The sequence below is a fragment of the Urocitellus parryii genome, chromosome Y, assembly GCF_045843805.1.
Source record: "Urocitellus parryii isolate mUroPar1 chromosome Y, mUroPar1.hap1, whole genome shotgun sequence".
Lineage (NCBI taxonomy): Eukaryota > Metazoa > Chordata > Mammalia > Rodentia > Sciuridae > Urocitellus > Urocitellus parryii.
The window spans coordinates 623,406-642,283 of record NC_135548.1 but is presented as its reverse complement, the minus strand read 5'-3'; the positions used below and the strand labels follow the sequence as shown (position 1 = coordinate 642,283).

The 18,878-nt window shown below is 43.0% G+C and overlaps 1 protein-coding gene across 1 annotated transcript; it reads right to left on the bottom strand.

The window, feature by feature from the left end:
* Positions 1–9,838: 9,838 nt before the first annotated feature.
* Positions 9,839–16,443, bottom strand: LOC144251131 (uncharacterized). The gene is made up of 5 exons (XM_077794227.1): positions 16,426–16,443; positions 12,902–13,028; positions 12,659–12,719; positions 10,381–11,306; positions 9,839–10,296 (listed from the first exon to the last, which is right to left on the bottom strand). Exons 1-5 carry the CDS (start codon positions 16,441–16,443, stop codon positions 9,839–9,841), a joined length of 1,590 nt encoding a protein of 529 aa, XP_077650353.1.
* Between the last annotated feature and the right edge of the window lie 2,435 nt (positions 16,444–18,878).

The window sequence follows — 18,878 nt, the reverse complement described above, 5'->3', positions numbered from 1 at the left end:
ATTGAACCCAGAGGCAGTTGACCACTGAACCACATCCCCAGTCTTTGAAGTCTCACCAAGTTGCATAGGGTCTCGCTAAGTTGTTAAAGCTGTCCTCAAACTATAAATCCTCTTGCCTCAGCCTCTGGAGAAGCAAGGAATACTGCTGTGCACCACTGCACCTTGCCATAAATTAGGATGTAAATGTAAATAGAATGTAAATGTAAGTAGGCTTTTTAAATCACTTCTTTTTTCCCTCTTTTATAATATTTCATCATATTTGGTTCTGAATAAATAAACTTGGGCCTCAGATAAGTGAGCAGATCATTTCACAGTGATAACCACAGATGGCGGGTGCTGAGGGAGCAAACATATCAGGCTCAAGAGGCAGGGAAGGTCCCCCTGCCAGCTGGGACATCCTCACACCTGGGCATGCTCACTGAAATACTCCATGATCACTCTCCCATGAGACCTAGACCATGACTCCAGCCTATGAGGCTTTTCAGATTTTCACAGCACTGCACTGCGGTGGCTGGTCCTTATGCGCTGTGAGAGATTTTGCTCTTCCACACTGTGAGAGAATGCAAGGGTCAGGAATCACTGGGGACCTGGCCTCTCACCACCAGCATCCACAGGCTGACTGTCCAACTGTCTCCAAGGAATGGGAACAAGGCTTGGGTAAACAAGACCCCAAGAAGTTAGCTGTCTAGATGAGACTTGTTCCAGGACATTCCTTTGCCCCAAAACCTCAGTTTATCCCCCAAGAGGCTGTACCTCACAACTTAGGCTGTCCTCTAAGAGGAGCTGACCCAGGGCCTAAAGTTCCTTGAACCATGCAGGGCACAGGACAGCTGTGGGCACATGGTGGCAACCCAGGAAAGGATAGTGGCTGAGAACATAGAACTCTCTGAGGTATCAAAAGAAAACCAGCCTGAGAAATCTGATATGCTGTCTATACCTAAGAAAGATAAAGACAGAAGCACAGGATTTTCCCAGGTGTGAACTGAAGTTCTCTATGAACTTGCTCTATATCAATGAACCTTCAGACCACGTGACTTTGGGAAACTACACCACCATGAAGATAGTAAAATGGGATCCTGGATGGATGGCAAAAATTCTCATCTGATAGCTTAAGCCCTTTCATAGCCAATTACCTTAATTTCTATATTAGTCCCAAATTCTCAAAACAAATGCACTTCTCAGAATATATTACCAACCTTACCATATAACCACCATCTTCCAAAGCTAACAATGTACTTAACAGACCTATAGAAGAAACTCCACCCCCTTTTTTTCCTGTAGCCACTCATCTGATGATCCTACCAATGCAATTGGTTAATGTATTCATACATAACTTTCTTTTACAAATGACCTTGTCAGCCAAGCACAGTGGGGCACAACTGTAACCCCAGCAGCTCAACTAGGTCAGGAGAACAGCTAAACTCAAAGCCAGCCTCAGCAACTTAGTGAGGCCCTAAGAAACTTAGTGACATCATGTCTGAAAATAAAATATAAAAAGAGCTGCAGATCTGGCTCAGTGCTTAAGTACCCCTGGGGTCAATCCCTGGTATTTAAAAAAAATGTAATCTCTTCCTGGTTAAAACACATACATCATTCAGGATAAGTTGAATCCACATTCCTGAGTATGGTCATTAGTATTTGGGTCAAAATAAACTATTTTCCTCAGGTATGGTGGCCAGTGCCCTTAATTCCACCACCTAGAGAAGCTGAGGCAGGAGGATCACAAGTTCCAGGCGAGGCAGGACAACATGGCCAGATCCACTTTGAAAACAAAATTTAAAAGGGCTGGAGATGAAGGGCCTGAGAATAAATCAGACATTTTATCCTATTTGCATATGTGACTACATGACCAGTGTGAATGGACATTAGGTACAACCAGAAAAAGGAGAAGTTACACTCTATTTACATATAATGTGTCAAAATGCATTTTACTGTCATGTATAAGTAATGGAAACAAAGTAAAATAAACAAATAACTTCTGCCAAAAACAAACAAACAAACAAATAACAAACAAAAAAGGGCTGTGGATGTAAACCAAGATTCAATATCCCTAGTACCAATAACCCACTGCCTTATTTCATTTAAAGTAACTATGTTATCGGAACACAGCATGTGTCAAGTGACTATTCTTTTCCCTCAAGGATGATATTGAGAAACAGAAAACAAAAGTGTTATTCTTGCCAGGGACAGTGGCACGGGCCTGTAACTCCAGGGACTCAGGAGATTGAGGCAAGAGGATCACAAGTTGGAGGACTGGGCTGGGGATGTGGCTCAAGTGGTAGGGCACCCTCCTGGCATGCATGCGGCCTGGGTTGGATCCTCAGCACCACATACAAATAAAGATGTGTCTGCCCAAAACTAAAAAAATAAATAAATATTAAAATTTCTCTCTCTCTCAAAAAAAAAAAAAAAAAAAGAAGAAGAAGTTGGAGGGCAGTGTCCCAAGCAACTGGGATACAATCTCATTTTTTTTTTTAATTGGGGGGGTTTGCCTGAGTATTTCACTGATAAAGCTTCTCTAGGTTTGAACTGCAATACAAAAACAAAATATTGTTTGAAATATATCAGTAGAGAAAAAGTGAAAAGTAATAGACTGTGTCCATTTGAAGCACAGGAGGAAGACCAGATATTTATGACGGGAAGTGGAAAAGATGGTGGCATTTTAGAACACAGGAGGCAACTGCAATTTGAAAGACAGCTTTCAGAGGAACTAAATTGGGGGAAGTAAAGTGGATTTGGGATCCTGCTTCCTACACGTTTTGAAGAGTGGGGGCGGGCCACCAGCAGGGAGGGGAGGGGAAGCTGGTAACCTGAGCCGCCCATGCAACAATGGAAGCCAAGGGACAGGGCCCAGGGCCACCTGCCAGGGGTAATTGGGCCTCATGCTCCGCAGCTGACCTCAGGGACTGGATACCCAGCCCAATCCTAGGGGCCAGAGAGCAGAAGCCCAGGGCCATCCGCCTTGGAGGACTAGGCTGCACCCTCTGCACCAACCTTGGGCACCCAAAACCCAGTTCACCCCACGGGATCAGTGGCAGAGGCTTAGGGTCAGCCGCCAGCGAGGTGACTTCAAGATTCTACCATCCAGCCCAACACCCAGGACCAGGGGACAGAGACCCAGGGCAACCTCCAGAGGTGACTCCACCAGGCTTCTGAAGCTCACTCCTTTGCGGGGGCCCCAAGGCAGGTGCTGACCATGTACCTTCAGCCCTTGTCATATACTTACCATTTTTCTTTATAGAGGACCCGGTGTTCTCTTGAGGACCTCAAGGCACCAGAGATAGAGGGAAGCACAGGCTGCTCAGAATCACCTAGACATTTTGGCAGAGCACATGGGGCCCGGAAAGGGAGAAGCAGAGTTGATGAGGAAGAAAAGCCCAGGAGATTTCCAAAGCCCGCCCTTCCCCTCTGGTCCAGATCTGATTGGACAGTTCCACCCCAGCATCCCTAATGGGGCGCCCCTAGTCAGGCCTCTGCATTGTGACTGACAGCTAAGGTTATCCAATCCCTAAACAAAATTGCCTAGAGTGGCAGATCCTTGGCCCCAGCCCTTTTCAGGTGGAGCTTCTTTCCTGGGCTGGGAACTAATCCAGGTGGGAAGCCTTTGCTGGAACTTGGTACAAATGGTAACATCTGGGATTGAGCTCTGGCTGAGGGAGACTGCTTTCCCAGCATGGGTGATGCCCTGGGTTTTAACCTCACCACAGAAACAAACAACAATTAAAAAATATATAAAAAATATTAGAAGGGCAGGGAAGAAGTCACTAAAGAGAATGAGAGAAGGCGGGTAGAATTCAAGGAAGGGGGAATAAGAAAATTGAAAAGAAATGAAAAGATAAAAGAAACAAAAACAAACAAACAAACAAAATTAGAAAATAAAGAAACAAAAGAAAAAAAAATTTTACAAAAATAATAATGATAATAAAAAAATGAAAATTAAAATTAAAAAAAAATAATAAAAATTTTTAAAATGACAAAAAGAAGACCTTAAAAGAGCATACTACAGGGATACTGCCACATCAATGTTCATAGCAGCACAATTCACAATTGCTAGACTGTGGAACCAAACCAGATGCCCTTCAATAGATGAATGGATAAAAAAAATGTGGCATTTATATACCATGGAGTATTACACAGCACTAAAAAATGACAAAATCATGGAATTTGCAGGGAAATGGATGGCACTAGAGCAGATTATGCTTAGTGAAGCTAGCCAATCCCTAAAAAACAAATACCAAATGTCTTCTTTGATATAATGAGAACAACTAAGAACAGAGCAGGGAGGAAGAGCAGGAAGAAAAGATCAACATTAAACAGATACATTAGGTGGGAGGGAAAGGGAGAGAAAAGGGAAATTGCATGTTAATAGAGGGAGACCCTCATTGTTATACAAAATTACACATAAGAGGTTGTGAGGGGAATGGGAAAATAAACAAGGAGAGAAATGAATTACAGTAGATGGGGTAGAGAGAGAAGATGGGAGGGGAGGGGAGGGGGCATAGTAGAGGATAGGAAAGACAGCACAATACAACAGACACTAGTATGGCAATATGTAAAAACGTGGATGTGTAACCAATGTGATGCTGCAATCTGTATTTGGGGTAAAATTGGGAGTTCATAACCAACTTGAATCTAATGTATGAAATATGATATGTCAAGAGATTTGTAATGTTATTTTTTAATATTTATTTTTTATTTTTTCAGCAGGCACAACATCTTTGTTTCTATGTGGTGCTGAGGATTGAACCTGGGCTGCACGCACGCCAGGCGAGCACACTACCGCTTGAGCCACATCCCCAGCTCGCTTTGTAATGTTTTGAACAACCAATAATATATATACAATAGTGACTTAAGGACTCTAAGGCCTGAGGAGCCCAAAATCAGGTGAAAATCAATAAATGATAATGCTATTTACCATGAGGAGTCCTTGTTCCTGAATCCTGCAGTATAACACCAGAGAAGCAGGTGGAGAGTGGAAAGTGGAAGGCTTTAATAAGAGAAAGCACAAAACTCCACCCACCCCAGGAAGAAGGGGACCCAAGAGGCAGAATCCCTGGGAGGGGGAGGTCTTCTCCCTCTTAAAACTAAGGTCATCTTTTGTCCCCCAACATTCCTGTCCTTTATTTTCCTTTATTGTGCAGGTGATTGGGCATGAGAGTGGAAAGCCAAATGGAGGGAATTGGGTGGACTTATGGGGTGGGAAGCAGAAACCTGGGCAGGAACAGCCTAGCGTGGTTTGATGAGCATCTTCCTATTTTACTGGGAGCCACTTCATTAACCCTTATTTAGGACTTGCCCAAGGCCATGACGACATGAACAGTTCACTTCTCAGGTGTTTTTTTGGTTTCCCAGGATCAGATCAGATTGCATTTTTTTATTGGGCCTGATATTAGACCCCACTTACCTAGCTACACACACTACAATATTTCAATCAGGCTTCACACACAGGGAGAGCCTACCTTAAAATAAATTAAAAGGGTTGATGATCTAGCTCAGAGGTCGAGCCCCACAGGGAGTTTTCAACAGAACCTCAAAGAAAAAGATACCTATATACATATATAGTATCAGCTGGTGTGACCTCAGGCAATTTAGCAAGAGACAGTCTCAAAATTTTTGAAACAATATTTAAAAATATCATATGTATCATACATATTTGATATGTGAAAATAAATACAGTTTGACAATTATTTCAGTAATTCTCATCACCTCCGGAATACTTATATTTTGAGGAATTAGATAGAGCTAAGAAAAAAAAAACAATTGGTGTTGGTGATTTGGCTCAGTGTTCTCTCCCAGCAGGATGGAGGGGAAGGAGGTGTGGGAGGCAATTCCCTAAAGCAGCAATGCGAGGTTGAAATAAAATGAGCACCTTGTGCTTAATGTCCATGTTCTACATTTCACTATTAGGGAGTTGTTGGAAGCAATCTGACTCTGGTGATCCCACACATCAGGTTATCTGTCTACCCCAAATCCAAACAGAAAAAGTCATGATGTAAAGCAGGAAAGGAACGTTGACCAGTGAAGCTACACCAGGAAGACAAGGGTACCATGTCCTTAGGCCTCTCTTCAGGGGCTGTCTAGGACTCTCAGGTTTTATAGAAAGGGTAATCAGTCATAGGCATGTGTGTAGAGGGCACACTGTATGTAGGCGTGGTGTCATCTGTGGCTTAAGGCATTTGTGTGTGTTCCATGTCAGTGGTCCAGAGGCACCAACATTTTCAAGAAAAGCCACCAGCCCACCTGCTCCGGCCTGGTAAGCACCATATCCCTAGCTGCTGACCCAGGGCTCTCAGCTTCCTGGGTTTCAACTGATAGTTAAACCAGAAAGAAACAATAACCCTGCTCAGCTCGGCCCATAAAGCCTGCATATGAAACCCCACTTGGGGCACATATGCCTGTGGTGTTGATACCGCTGGTTATGTAAGGGGGGTCTGGCGGAACGTCGGAGGGAGAGACCACACAAGAGACTTACTCCATGCAATTGGCAAAAGGGGATATTTATTGGGATCCATTCCAGCGTGCTGGGACTCTGTGCTCACTCAAGAAGGGTGAGCAGCCCAGAGCCCAGAGCAGGGTTCAAGCGGAGCTTAAGTACACTTTTTGGAGAGGGTGGGGGGCTTAGCATACATCAGAACAAATCATCATGAGGCGCAGGAAAATTGAACAACAACCCTGAGTCAGGATTAGTGCATACATTGGCGGGAACAGATTGGACAGGGGCGATTGGTGCTCCTAAGTGGGGAACACATTCAAACTGATTGGTTTAGGTCCTGCAATGCCTACGTGCCAAGCAACTCGGAACCCTTAGCTATTAAACAACCAGAAAGTCAGTGGAAATATTTACTGGGCAGTTCCAGTATTTTCCTAACAGCTACAGGGATTACAGGTTTTGGGGGTAGCAGAGGGACTCTAACAATACCTAGTCTTTTACTTTTTAACCCAATCTCTGCACTTTGGAAACTTTAGGATGCCTGGTCTTTTACACTTTAACTCAGGCTCTGCAGCTTAAAATCAGCTTGGAAATTTTACCTTTACAGTTACTGGTGAGGAGTTCTGCTCCCTCACATGTTGAAGTTTGAACATTAGAGAAGCAAGCCCAGGCAAGCACACAAAGCAGGGTTTATTTTTAAAGGAGTAACATAGACTTCTCCCCAGGAGGGAGAAGTGGGCCATAGGTGGTATCCTGGTATTCCCAGAAGCAAGGTGTTCAGCCTTTCTATGAGTCCTAGGCTTCCTGTGTTCTCCATGCCTTTCCCCCTTATCTTTCTCCTTCCTTCCTGGGTGAATAGACCCAGGAATGCTTGGTGAGATGGTACAAAGGTGACAAACAAGGGGGATGAAGAGGGAAGGGCAGGATGCAGCAGCTAAGGACACATTAACACCCTTAAAGCTGCCTGTAGGGAGGGGAAATTCCTGGGGCAGGCTACCTTAGCAACAGGAAGGAGCTAGGGCAGGTCCTTGATGAGGGTGGAGCAAGGGCTCTGAAGGGATTAACATTTCTATCCGTCAGGGGACAGTCTGCAACTTGCCAGACTCTCTCAACATTGGCCTCCTTGATCAGACCTGACTCCATTTACCTGTCTGTAGTGACTGCCTGTCTATTTCTGGCTTCAGTATCTGCCCCTTCCCAGAAAGTGAATACAACTTTATTTTTACTCTTAGCTTGAATTGGTGAAGTCTTTCATATCTTGTGTCCTGGCCCAAATTCAGTCTACCCAGCAACATTCCCAATGACCATGGGGAGGGGGCCTTATATATAAACAGTCATAATCCCTCAAGTGTGGAATAGTAGCCACATACCGGTCTAGGGCTGAGAACTCAACTCTAGGTGCTCTCCCCCCCACCTCTGCTGGGCATTGAATCCATGGCAGGGGTACAGAATCCCTGAGCTCCATCCCCAGCCCTTTTTCTATTGTGGTAAAAAGAAGTGGGTGGGAGCATAAATATAGTGGGTTTGAGAATATAACTCTGAAAACCAGCCTAATTCCTTAAGATTGGGAGCCATCGCATCCAAAACTCATGAAAACTAATTTTTGTTTTAGTATAAATTACTGCAATCTTTAAACTTGCTTGGAATGCCTGCCCATGCCTTGAAGTCACCCATACTTGGCCCTCCCTGACCAGATAACAACCCTCTCTGAAAGCTCAGTGGTACCTCATACATTCTAATGTTGGGATCTGAATTTATTCCCTACCTTGAAATGTTAAGCCATGTAGTTCATTAACCTACTACCTGCCTTTGTATTATGCTTATCCAAATCCTGGTGTCTGTAAGTTCTCAAGACACCCCTCTTTGCAAACTTTTGTGTTATGAAAATGTGTTCCGAGGGCTGGGGATGTGGCTCACACAGTAGCTCGCTCGCCTGGCATGCGTGAGCACCACATACAAAAAAGATGCTCAGCACCACATACAAAAAAAAAATGTTGTGTCTGCCGAAAATGAAAATTAAATATTAAAAATTCTCTGTCTCTCTCTCCCTCTGTCTAAAAAAAGAGTTGTTGTTTGATTTAAAACAAATGTGTTCTGAGACAGCTGGAGTATCTTTAGCCTGGGGTTTGAGGACAGACATGGCCAGCTCCTGGGTACATAAATAAAATTTTGATTAAGTTTGATTCAAAATTGGAGTCTGTGTTCTTTTTCTTGTGTTGTGGTTCAACAGTGCCAGTGAAAGGGTAAAGTTTCTAAGCTGCAAAGCCTGAGTTAAAATGTAAAGGACCAGGCATTGTAAACCTGCTTCTAAACTGCAAAGCCTGGGTTAAATTCCTGGAGCTGTTAGGACAATATCCGAACTTCCCAGTAAATATTCCTCCTGATCTTCTGGTTGTTTAATAACTTAGGACCCTGAGTAGCCCGGCACATAGGCATTCAAGGCCCAAAACCAATCAGTTTGAATGTGTACCCCGGTTAGGAGTGACCAATCACCCCCGCCCAGCCTGTTCCCTCCAATGAATGTACTAATCAAGTCTAAGAATTATTGTTTGATTTTCCCGCGGGTGTATGGTGATTGGTTAAAGGAGACTATGATGTGTATAGTCCCCACCCTCCCCAAAAAGTGTACTTAAGCACTGCTCAACCCTTGCCCTAGGCTCTGGGTCTTTCCCTCTTCCAGAGTGGGCATGGAGCCCCAGCATGCTGAATCAATAAATCCCCTTCTGCCAATTGCATGAGTGGTCTCTTGGTGGTCTCTTTCTCCAAGGCTTTACCGGACACTTACACCAGGGTTCGGTAAAGCCTTGGAGCTGATGGGATGGAGCAATGGTGTTGCCACACTGCTTACATTCAGAGGGTTTATTTTTCAATGAGAATGAAATGCCATTGAAGGCAATAGGGAAAATGGAATGATTTGTGATATTTTTATACATTTAAAGAGTTACTCAGTTGGAAGTGGTGGTGTATGCCTTTAATTCCTGAGACTTGAGAGGCTGATTCTGAAGGATCAATGTTGGAGGCTAGCCTCAGCACCTTTGGAAGACCCTAAAAATGCAGCAAGTCTCTGTCTCAAAATAAAAATTAACTGGAATGTAGCTAAGTGGTAGAGCACAACCAGAATAAATTCCCATTCTCTCTCTCTCTCTGTCTCTCTCTCTCTCACACACACACACACACATTTTCAGCAGTGTGAGTACATTCTTGTCTTTGAGAATGACATGAAATATTGATTTACCAGGTTTTACATTCAAAGGATTTTTCTCCAGTAACTTCCTACATGTATATGAGTGAAACAGTAATAACAGAAAAGTTTACCAATTGTTCTCATGAATATGATTTCTCTGCAGTATCTGTTCTTTCACGTGTGTGAAGCTGAGAGGATGTGGGAAAAGCTTTTCCACATTGTTGTTATTCATAGCGCTTTTCTCTGGTATGTATTCTTTCATGTTTGTGAAGCGTAGGGGATGCAGCAAAGGCTTTGCCACACTGCTTACATTCATAAGGCTTCTCTCCAGTGTGCATTCTTCCATGAATCTGAAGGTAACTGGATCTAGAAAAGGCTTTGCCACACTGCTTACATTCATAAGGCTTCTGTCCAGTATGAGTTTTTTCATGTGAGTGAAGGTGACTGGATGTAGCAAAGGCTTTGCCACAGTGCTTACATTCATATGGCTTCTCTCCAGTGTGCATTCTTCCATGAATCTGAAGGTAACTGGACGTAGCAAAGGCTTTGCCACACTGCTTACAATCATAGGGCTTCGCTCCAGTATGAGTTTTCTCATGTAAGTGAAGGCTAGAGGACTGAGTGAAGGCTTTCCCACACTGCTTACATTCATAGGGCTTCTCTCCAGTATGAGTTCGTTCATGTATCTGAAGGCCAGAGGCAGTAGTGAAGACTTTTCCACATTGTTGACATTCAGAGCATTTCTCTCTAGTATGTCTTCTTCCATGAATTTGAAGGTTACTAGATGTAGAAAAGGCTTTTCCACACTGCTCACATTTATATGGCTTCTCCCCAGTATGAGTTTTTTCATGTGACTGAAGGTAACTGAATGTAGCAAAGGCTTTGCCACAGTGCTTACATTCATAGGGCTTTTCTCCAGTATGCATTCTTCCATGAATCTGAAGAGAACTGGACGTAGCAAAGGCTTTGCCACACTGCTTACATGCATAGGGCTTCTCTCCAGTATGAGTTTTTTCATGTGTGTGAAGGTTAGTGGACTGAGTGAAGGCTTTGCCACACTGCTTACATGCATAGGGCTTCTCTCCACTGTGCATTCTTCCATGAATCTGAAGGTAACTGGATCTAGAAAAGGCTTTGCCACACTGCTTACATTCATAAGGCTTCTGTCCAGTATGAGTTTTTTCATGTGAGTGAAGGTGACTGGATGTAGCAAAGGCTTTGCCACAGTGCTTACATTCATATGGCTTCTCTCCAGAGTGTTTTCTTCCATGAATCTGAAGGTAACTGGACGTAGCAAAGGCTTTGCCACACTGCTTACAATCATAGGGCTTCGCTCCAGTATGAGTTTTCTCATGTAGGTGAAGGCTAGAGGACTGATTGAAGGCTTTCCCACACTGCTTACATTCATAGGGCTTCTCTCCAGTATGAGTTCGTTCATGTATCTGAAGGCCAGAGGCAGTAGTGAAGACTTTTCCACATTGTTGACATTCAGAGCATTTCTCTCTAGTATGTCTTCTTCCATGAATTTGAAGGTTACTAGATGTAGAAAAGGCTTTTCCACACTGCTCACATTTATATGGCTTCTCCCCAGTATGAGTTTTTTCATGTGACTGAAGGTAACTGAATGTAGCAAAGGCTTTGCCACAGTGCTTACATTCATAGGGCTTCTCTCCAATATGTGTTCTTCCATGTCTGTGAAGGTATCTGGACGTAGCAAAGGCTTTGCCACACTGCTTACATGCATAGGGCTTCTCTCCAGTATGAGTTTTTTCATGTGTGTGAAGGTTAGTGGACTGAGTGAAGGCTTTGCCACACTGCTTACATGCATAGGGCTTCTCTCCAGTATGAATTTTTTCATGTGAGTGAAGGCCAGAGGACTGAGTGAAGGCTTTGCCACACTGCTTATATTTATAGGGCTTCTCTCCAGTGTGCATTCTCTGATGGATTCTAAGTAAACTGGGATAAGCAAAGTCTTTCCCACATACCTTACATTTGAAACCTTCATTCCCCATGTGTGTGATCCTGTGCCTTTGAAGACTTGTGTATGAAATACAGGTCTGACCACCTCGTTTACATTCATACACTTTCTCTCCAGCATGAGTTCTTTCATGTCTTCTTAATAAAGAGGAGAAACAAAAGGCTTTCCCACATACCTCACATTGAAAACGTTTACGTTCACTGTGTGTTCTCATGTGTCTTGGAACACCCATGGGAGAAGACGCGGCTTCACTGCATTGTTGATATTCATAGGGTTGCCACCCAGTATGAGTATCTTTATGCCTTTGAATGTCACTGGAATGATGGATGACTTTCCCACGTACTGTACATTTAAAAGGTCCATCTCCAGTTTGTATTAACATTTGTGTGTGAACATTTTTGGGAGAAACCAGAGATGTCTTATATTGTTTAAATTCACATGGCTTCTCTTCACGTTCCTCATGCTTGCAGTATTTGTGTCCAGAGTATGATGTGATCTGCCTATGAAGGAATGAAGGTCATATGAAGTCTTTTGCAAACATAATGAACTCACATGGATTTACTCTATTAAAATTTTTCTTTGTTCAATTAAGAATTGGAATCGATTTGAAGGTTTTCCCACATTATTTTGTGCCTTTGAGTTTACCATATGACTTCTTTAAGGAAGAAGAAGTGACCAGCACATAATCAATGCTTGATTCATTCACAATTTTCTATGTATTGATAGATCTTTACATTACTACCAACATCAGGTAAAGGATAGGTTTTCTGACTTGTTCAACTTGCTTAAAAATAAGGAGATTGAAAGCAAACTATCCTTTTCAACACAGCTTCTCTATGGCTATTATCCAAATAGTGATATTCACATATGCGATTTCATATACTTTTTGCATGTCAAATACTTTGAAAAGACGGAATATCTGTTACAGCTAAGTATATACTTCAGGTGAAAAGCACTATAAGAATAAATACTTCTCAAATTATGCATACTTCTTTCGTTGGTTTCCTTTAAATATTACATGACAGTTCTCAGACCCCCTCATGGACTCTTCTTGTGAGGACAGTACCTTACATTGCTCCCAGAGTTTTCAATCTGAACTTCAGTGGTCTTGTCTTCCCACCTGTTTCCTAATATGAGAGAACAGAACAATCTTTATGAATATTTAGGAGCTAACAATGCTTTGCCAAATGATACATGCTCTTAATGCTGCAATAATTCGAAAACTGATTCCCTTTTCACCTTCTACATAAATGACCAAAATAAACATGAGTTCTCTATTTGATTAATTTTAAAAAAAGATCATTATTACCTATAGAAGCCAGGTTTCTGAGGACTTCCAGCATCACATCTCTGTAAAGGTTCTTCTGGGAAGGATCCAGCAAAGCCCACTCCTCCTGGGTGAAGTTCACAGCCACATCCTTAAAGGTCACTGAGATCTAAAGTATGCCACCAAATGTATAGTGGAGGCCAGGACAGATTGACAGCATGAGAAACCTGTACTCAACATGCATGGTGTTCACATGATTCCAGGAGGAACCCTAAGGTAAATGATGAACTTTGGCTTATCATAACATGTTGCTTCATCCATTCTCTTCATCAAAGGTTCAACACTGGTTTAGTAGCTAACAAACACTCTACACCAATGCAATATTTTCAGAACAGTGGAGACTATCGGCTGGAGAGAAGGGGTATTCCATACTATGAGTAATGACACATTTAATTGTCATCCTGATTGGATTAAAAGATACTGATAATTAATGAGATTTTGTGTGTGTCCATGAGGGTGTGTCTACAAATGATTGGCATGTGGGATAGTGAGCCAAACTGGCAAACCTTTTTAAGGTAGGCAGCACCATCCAATAGGACTGTGTCTTAGGTGGAACAAAAGTTCAAAGAAGAAGGAAGCAGCAGCAGAGCAAGCTCCTTTCTTCTCCAATAGGTTCTTGTTTGCTACTGCAATGGCCTGAGGGTATCAGACACTCCCTTGTTCACTCTCCCAATGTGAACTCTGCCAGTGATTCTCCAGGGAGTTTCCAGAACTTTTGGTCTGGACTAGGGCAGCATCATTGATCCCTCTTGTTCTGACACTTCAGCCTCTTGGACTCTGCAGCAACTACTCCAAAAACTTTCCAGCTGCAGATGGCCACTGTGGACATCCAGCTTTGTGTCAAGTAGGCCAATCTAATAAGTCCCCTTTTATAATCAAACTTCCTCTTGATGCTGTTCCTCTATAGAAAACTGACTAATAAACTATATAAGCCAAAAATTGCTCTGAAAAATAAAGTCTAACTAATAAAGAGTAAATAAACTACCAAGCTATGAAATTTTACACATATATACATAAGAAATAACAGTATATGCTAATGCCATTTTTATAATAATGCAAGAATAAAGGAAAGAGTCATACGTACAAATTTCAAAACTATGAACAAAAGCAGGGAAACTGATTTTCAATACTATTTCCATCTGGAAATAAATTGGATGATAAACCTTCAAAAGTCATTCCAGGGTCTGGGGATGTGGCTCAGTGGTAGAGCACTCTACTTGCACGTGCAAGACCTTGGGTTCAATCCTCAGCACCACATATAAATGAATAACTAAAATAAAGGTATTGTGTCCAACTACAAATAATTTTTTTTTTAAAAAAAGACATTCCAACTGCTGGTGTGGTAGTGTGCACCTGTAATTTCAGCCACTAGGGAGGTTAAGGCAGAGAAATGGCAAGTTGGAGGCCAGTCTCAGCAACTTAGCAAGATACTCAGAAATTTAGTGACACTGTCTTCATCAAGAATAAAAAGGGGGGATTGGGACTGTAACTGAGTGGCAGAGCACGTGGTAGCATGTGTGAGGCACTGGGTATAATCCTCAGCACCACAGAAAAATAAACAAAATAAAGGTATTCTGTCCATCCATAACTGTACATATATATGAAAAAATAAATACATAAGAAGAAGGGCTGAGTACGTGCTCAGTGGTGAATGGGGCTGGGGATGTGGCTCAAGTAGTAGCACACGCGCCTCGCATGCACAGGGCGCTGGGTTCGAGCCTCAGGAGCATATAAAAATAAAATAAAGATGTTATAAAAACCGAAAACTAAAAAATCAATTTAAAAAAATTACATTGAAGATGGGAGTGATGGTGCACACCTGTATCTAGAGGTTCAGGAGTCTGAGGCACTAGGCAATGCAGCAAGATTCTGTACCAAAACAAAGAATCTAAAAGGGGTTGGTTAAGCACCTCTGGGCTCCATTCCTGATACCAAAAAATCCATGAACCTGCCAAGGCCAGACAAGGACAGTGAAAAACTGTCACCCTTTGTTCAATTCATCACCTTGTGAAGCACAGATACTAGTTTTCATGAAACCACATTCATAAATTTATCCACTACTATTTTTGTAGAATTGGACTCAAAATCATCAGCAATAATGCAAGACAGAGTTTCTCTGTATCTTATGTGGGATTTTGGAATCTAGGACTGCAGTTCAATTTGAAACCACTGAAAAGACAAGACTGAATCTTAGAAATGTTCTATATAAAGTCAGGGGTAGCAAATGGTAAATTAGGTAATTAGGTGTGTTCATTTTTTTTCTACCCCCCAAAATAAAACCCAGAGACATTTTACTACTGATCCACATCCCCAGTCATTTTTATATTTTACTTTGAGATGCAGTCTCAGCAGGTTGCAGAAGTCCCAGCTAAGTTGCTAAGGCTGTCCTCAAATTTGCAACACTCCTTAGTCCCTGGAGCAGGAAGGATCACAGTTGTGCCCCAGTGTACCTGGCTGTAAATTGGGAATTTTGACAATGAAAATATAACTAGACTTTAAAATCCAATTCTTTCTTGCCTCTTAATAATAGTCCACCCCATATGGCTCTGAATAAATTAACCTGGGCCTCAGATAAGTGAGCACATCATTTCAAAGTGATACACAGAAAGCTTTGGTGCTGAGGGAGCACACATGTGTCAGGCTCAAGGGGCAGGGAAGGTCCCTGAAAGCAGGGACATGCACCCTCCAGGTCTTGCTCACTGAAAGCCTCCAGGATAACTCTCCCATGGACCTGGACCATGATTCCAGTCTATGAGGCTTTTCAGGTTTGCACAGCTCTGCACTGGGGTGGGTGGTCCTTATGCTCTGGGAGAGGTTTTGCTCCTTCACACTGTGAGAGACTGAAAGGGCAGGAGTCACAGCTGACCTGGCCCCTCAGCACCAGCATCCACAGGCTGACTGTCCAACTTTCTCCAAAGAATGGGAACATGGCTTGGGGAAAACAAGGTTCCAAAAAGTCAGTGGTCTAGATGAGGCTTGTTCCGGGACATTCCTTAGCCCCAAGACCTCAGCTGATCCCCCAAGAGGCTGTACCTCACAACTTAGGCTGTCCTCTAAGAGGAGCTGACCCAGGGCCTGAAATTCCTTTTACCATGCAGGGCACAGGACAGCTGTGGGCACATGGTGGCAGCCCCAGGAATGGATAGTGGCTGAGAACATAGGACTCTCTGAGGTGTCCAAAGAAAACCTGGCTGAGAAAATCAGATTTGGTGTCTACACCGTAGGAAGATATAAAACAACAACAACATGAAAAACAACAACAAAAAACAGAATTTAGGCAGGTGTGAACTGAAGTTCTCTATGAACTTGCTCGATATCAAAGAACCTTTAGAGCACCGGACTTTGGGGAACTAGACCACCATGAGGTATAAGACAGGGTTCTGCATCATTGGCAACAATTATCTTGGCCTCTCTAAAGCTCTTTCAAAGCCAATTACCTTAATTTCTGTATTAGTCAAAAAATTCTCCAAACAAATGAACTTCACAGAATATATTACTAACCTTACCGGACATATAACCACCATCTTCCAAACCTAACAATGTAATAACGGACCTACAGAAGAAATTTCCCCTTTTTTACTGTAGCCACCCATCTGATGATCCTACCACTGCACTTGGTTAATTTATTCATGCATAACTTCCTTTTCAAAAGTTCTTGTCAGGCATGCATAGTGGGGCACAACTATAATCCCAGCAGCTTGAGAGATTGGGTCAGGAGGACTGCTAAATTCAAAGCCAGCCTCAGCAACTTTGTGAAGCCCTAAAAAATGTAGTGAGATCATGACTCAAAATAAAATATAAAAAGGGTTGCTGATACGTTTCAGTGATTAAGTTCCTCTGGGTTCAATCCCTGTTATTAGAAAAGATGTAATTTCTTCCAGAATGGGACACATACATCAATCAGGATAAGGTGAATCCATGTTCCTGAGAATGGTCATTAATATTTGGGTTAAAATAAACTATTTTCCTCAGGTATGGTGGCCAGTGCCTTTAATTCCAACAGCTTGAGAAGCTGAGCCAGGAGGATCAGAAGTTCCAGGCGAGCCTAGACAACATAGCCAGATCTTGTCTGAAAATAAATTTTAAAAGGGCTGGAGATGAATGACAAGAGAATAAATCAGACATTATTATCCTATTTGACTACATGACCCATGCGAATGGACATTAGGTACAACCAGAAAAAGGAGAAGTTACACTCTATTTATGTATGATGTGTCAAAATGCATTTTACTCTCATGTAGAAGTAATAAAAGTCAAGAAAAAAAATAACTTCTACCAAAAACAAACAAGCAAACATACAAAAAAGAGCTGAGGATGTAGCTAAAGTTTCAATATCCCTAGTATGAATAATCCACTGCCTTATTTCATTTAAAGCAGCTATTTTACCAGAACACAAGATGTGTCAAGTTACTATTCTTTCCCCTAAAGGATGATATTCAGAAACAGAACAAAAAAAGTTATGGGTTGGGGATGTGGCTCAAGAAGTAGCATGCTCACCTGGCATGCGTGAGGCCAGGACTCAATCCTCAGCACCACATACAAACAAAGATGTTGTGTCTGCCAAAATAAATAAATAAATATTAAAATTCCCTCTCTCTTTAAAAAAAAAAAAAAAGGTTATGCTTGTCAGGGATAGTGGCACATTCCTGTAATCCCAGGGACTCAGGAGGCTGAGGCAGGATGATCATAAACTGGAGGACTGTGTCCAAAACAAGTGGTATATGATCTCTTTTTAAAAAGGGGGGGGGGGTTCCTGAGGATTTAACTGATAGACCTTCTCTAGTTTTGATCCCCAATATAAAAAGAAAATATTCCTTGCAATACTTCACTAAAGGAAAAGTGAAAGTGAATAGACTGTGTTCATTTGAAACACAGGAAGAAAATATATTTGAGAGTGATGGGAAGTGGAGAGGAAGATGGCATTTTAGAACGCAGCAGGCAACTGCAAATGAAGGACCTACAGCAGCCTTCAGAGACTCTGAACAGGGAAAAGGAAAGTGGATTTGCGATCCTGCTTCCTTACACATTTGGAAGAGTGGGTGCAGGCCAGCAGCAGGGAGGGGAGGGGAGGGGAGGGGAAGCTGGAGACCTGAGCAGCCCATTCAACAATGGAAACCACAGCATGGAGCCCAGGGCCACCTGCAGCGAGAATTGGGCCACATGCTCTGAGCTGACCTCAGGCACCAGCCCACCTCTCAGGCCCAGGGAGCAGAAGCCCAGGGGCAAACACCATGGAGGACTAGGCCGCACCCTCTGCACCAATTTCAGGCACCCAACACCCAGCTCACCCTGTGGGATCAGGGGATAGAGGTTTTGGGTCAGTCGCCAGGGAGGTGACTTCAAGTTTCTACCATCCAGCCCAACCCCCAGGACCAGGGTAGAGACCCAGGGCAACCTCCAGAGGTGACTCCGCCAGGCTCTGCAGCTCATTTGGTTTGCGGGGCCCCAAGGCAGGTGCTGACCATGTACCTTCAGCCCTCCTCACATACTCACCATTTTTATCTTCCTCGGGGACCTGGTGTTCTCTTGAAGAACCCCTGAGCACCAGGGATCTCCGGGACACTGGCTGCTCAGAATCACCTAGGCCTTCAGGGCAGAGCACATGGGGCCAGGAAGGAAGAGAAGAGTTGGTGAGGAAGAAAAGCCCGCGAGATTTCCAAAGCCCGCCCTTCCCCTCTGTTCATGAATCTGATTGGACAGTTCCACCCAAGAAACACTAATGGGCCTCCTCCAAGAACACCTCTGCCTTATAACTGACAGCTAATGTTATCCAATCACTTCCTAAGATTCCCTAGAGTGACAGATCCTTGGTCCCAGTTCTTTTCAGGTGGAGTGTCTTTGCTGGGTTGGAAAAATATGCCAAGTTAGAAGCCTTTGCTTGGAACTTGGTAAGGATGGGATTGAGCTATGGCTCTGGGAGACTGCTTTCCCAGCATGGGTGTTACCCTCACCACAGAAA

Coding starts and splice junctions, on each gene's coding strand:
- LOC144251131 (XM_077794227.1), bottom strand. Junction 12,720..12,901: donor CAGAAACCTGGCTTCTATAG/GTAATAATGATC, acceptor CTCTCATATTAG/GAAACAGGTGGGAAGACAAG. Junction 10,297..10,380: donor ATCTAGTAACCTTCAAATTC/ATGGAAGAAGAC, acceptor GCCTTCAGATAC/ATGAACGAACTCATACTGGA.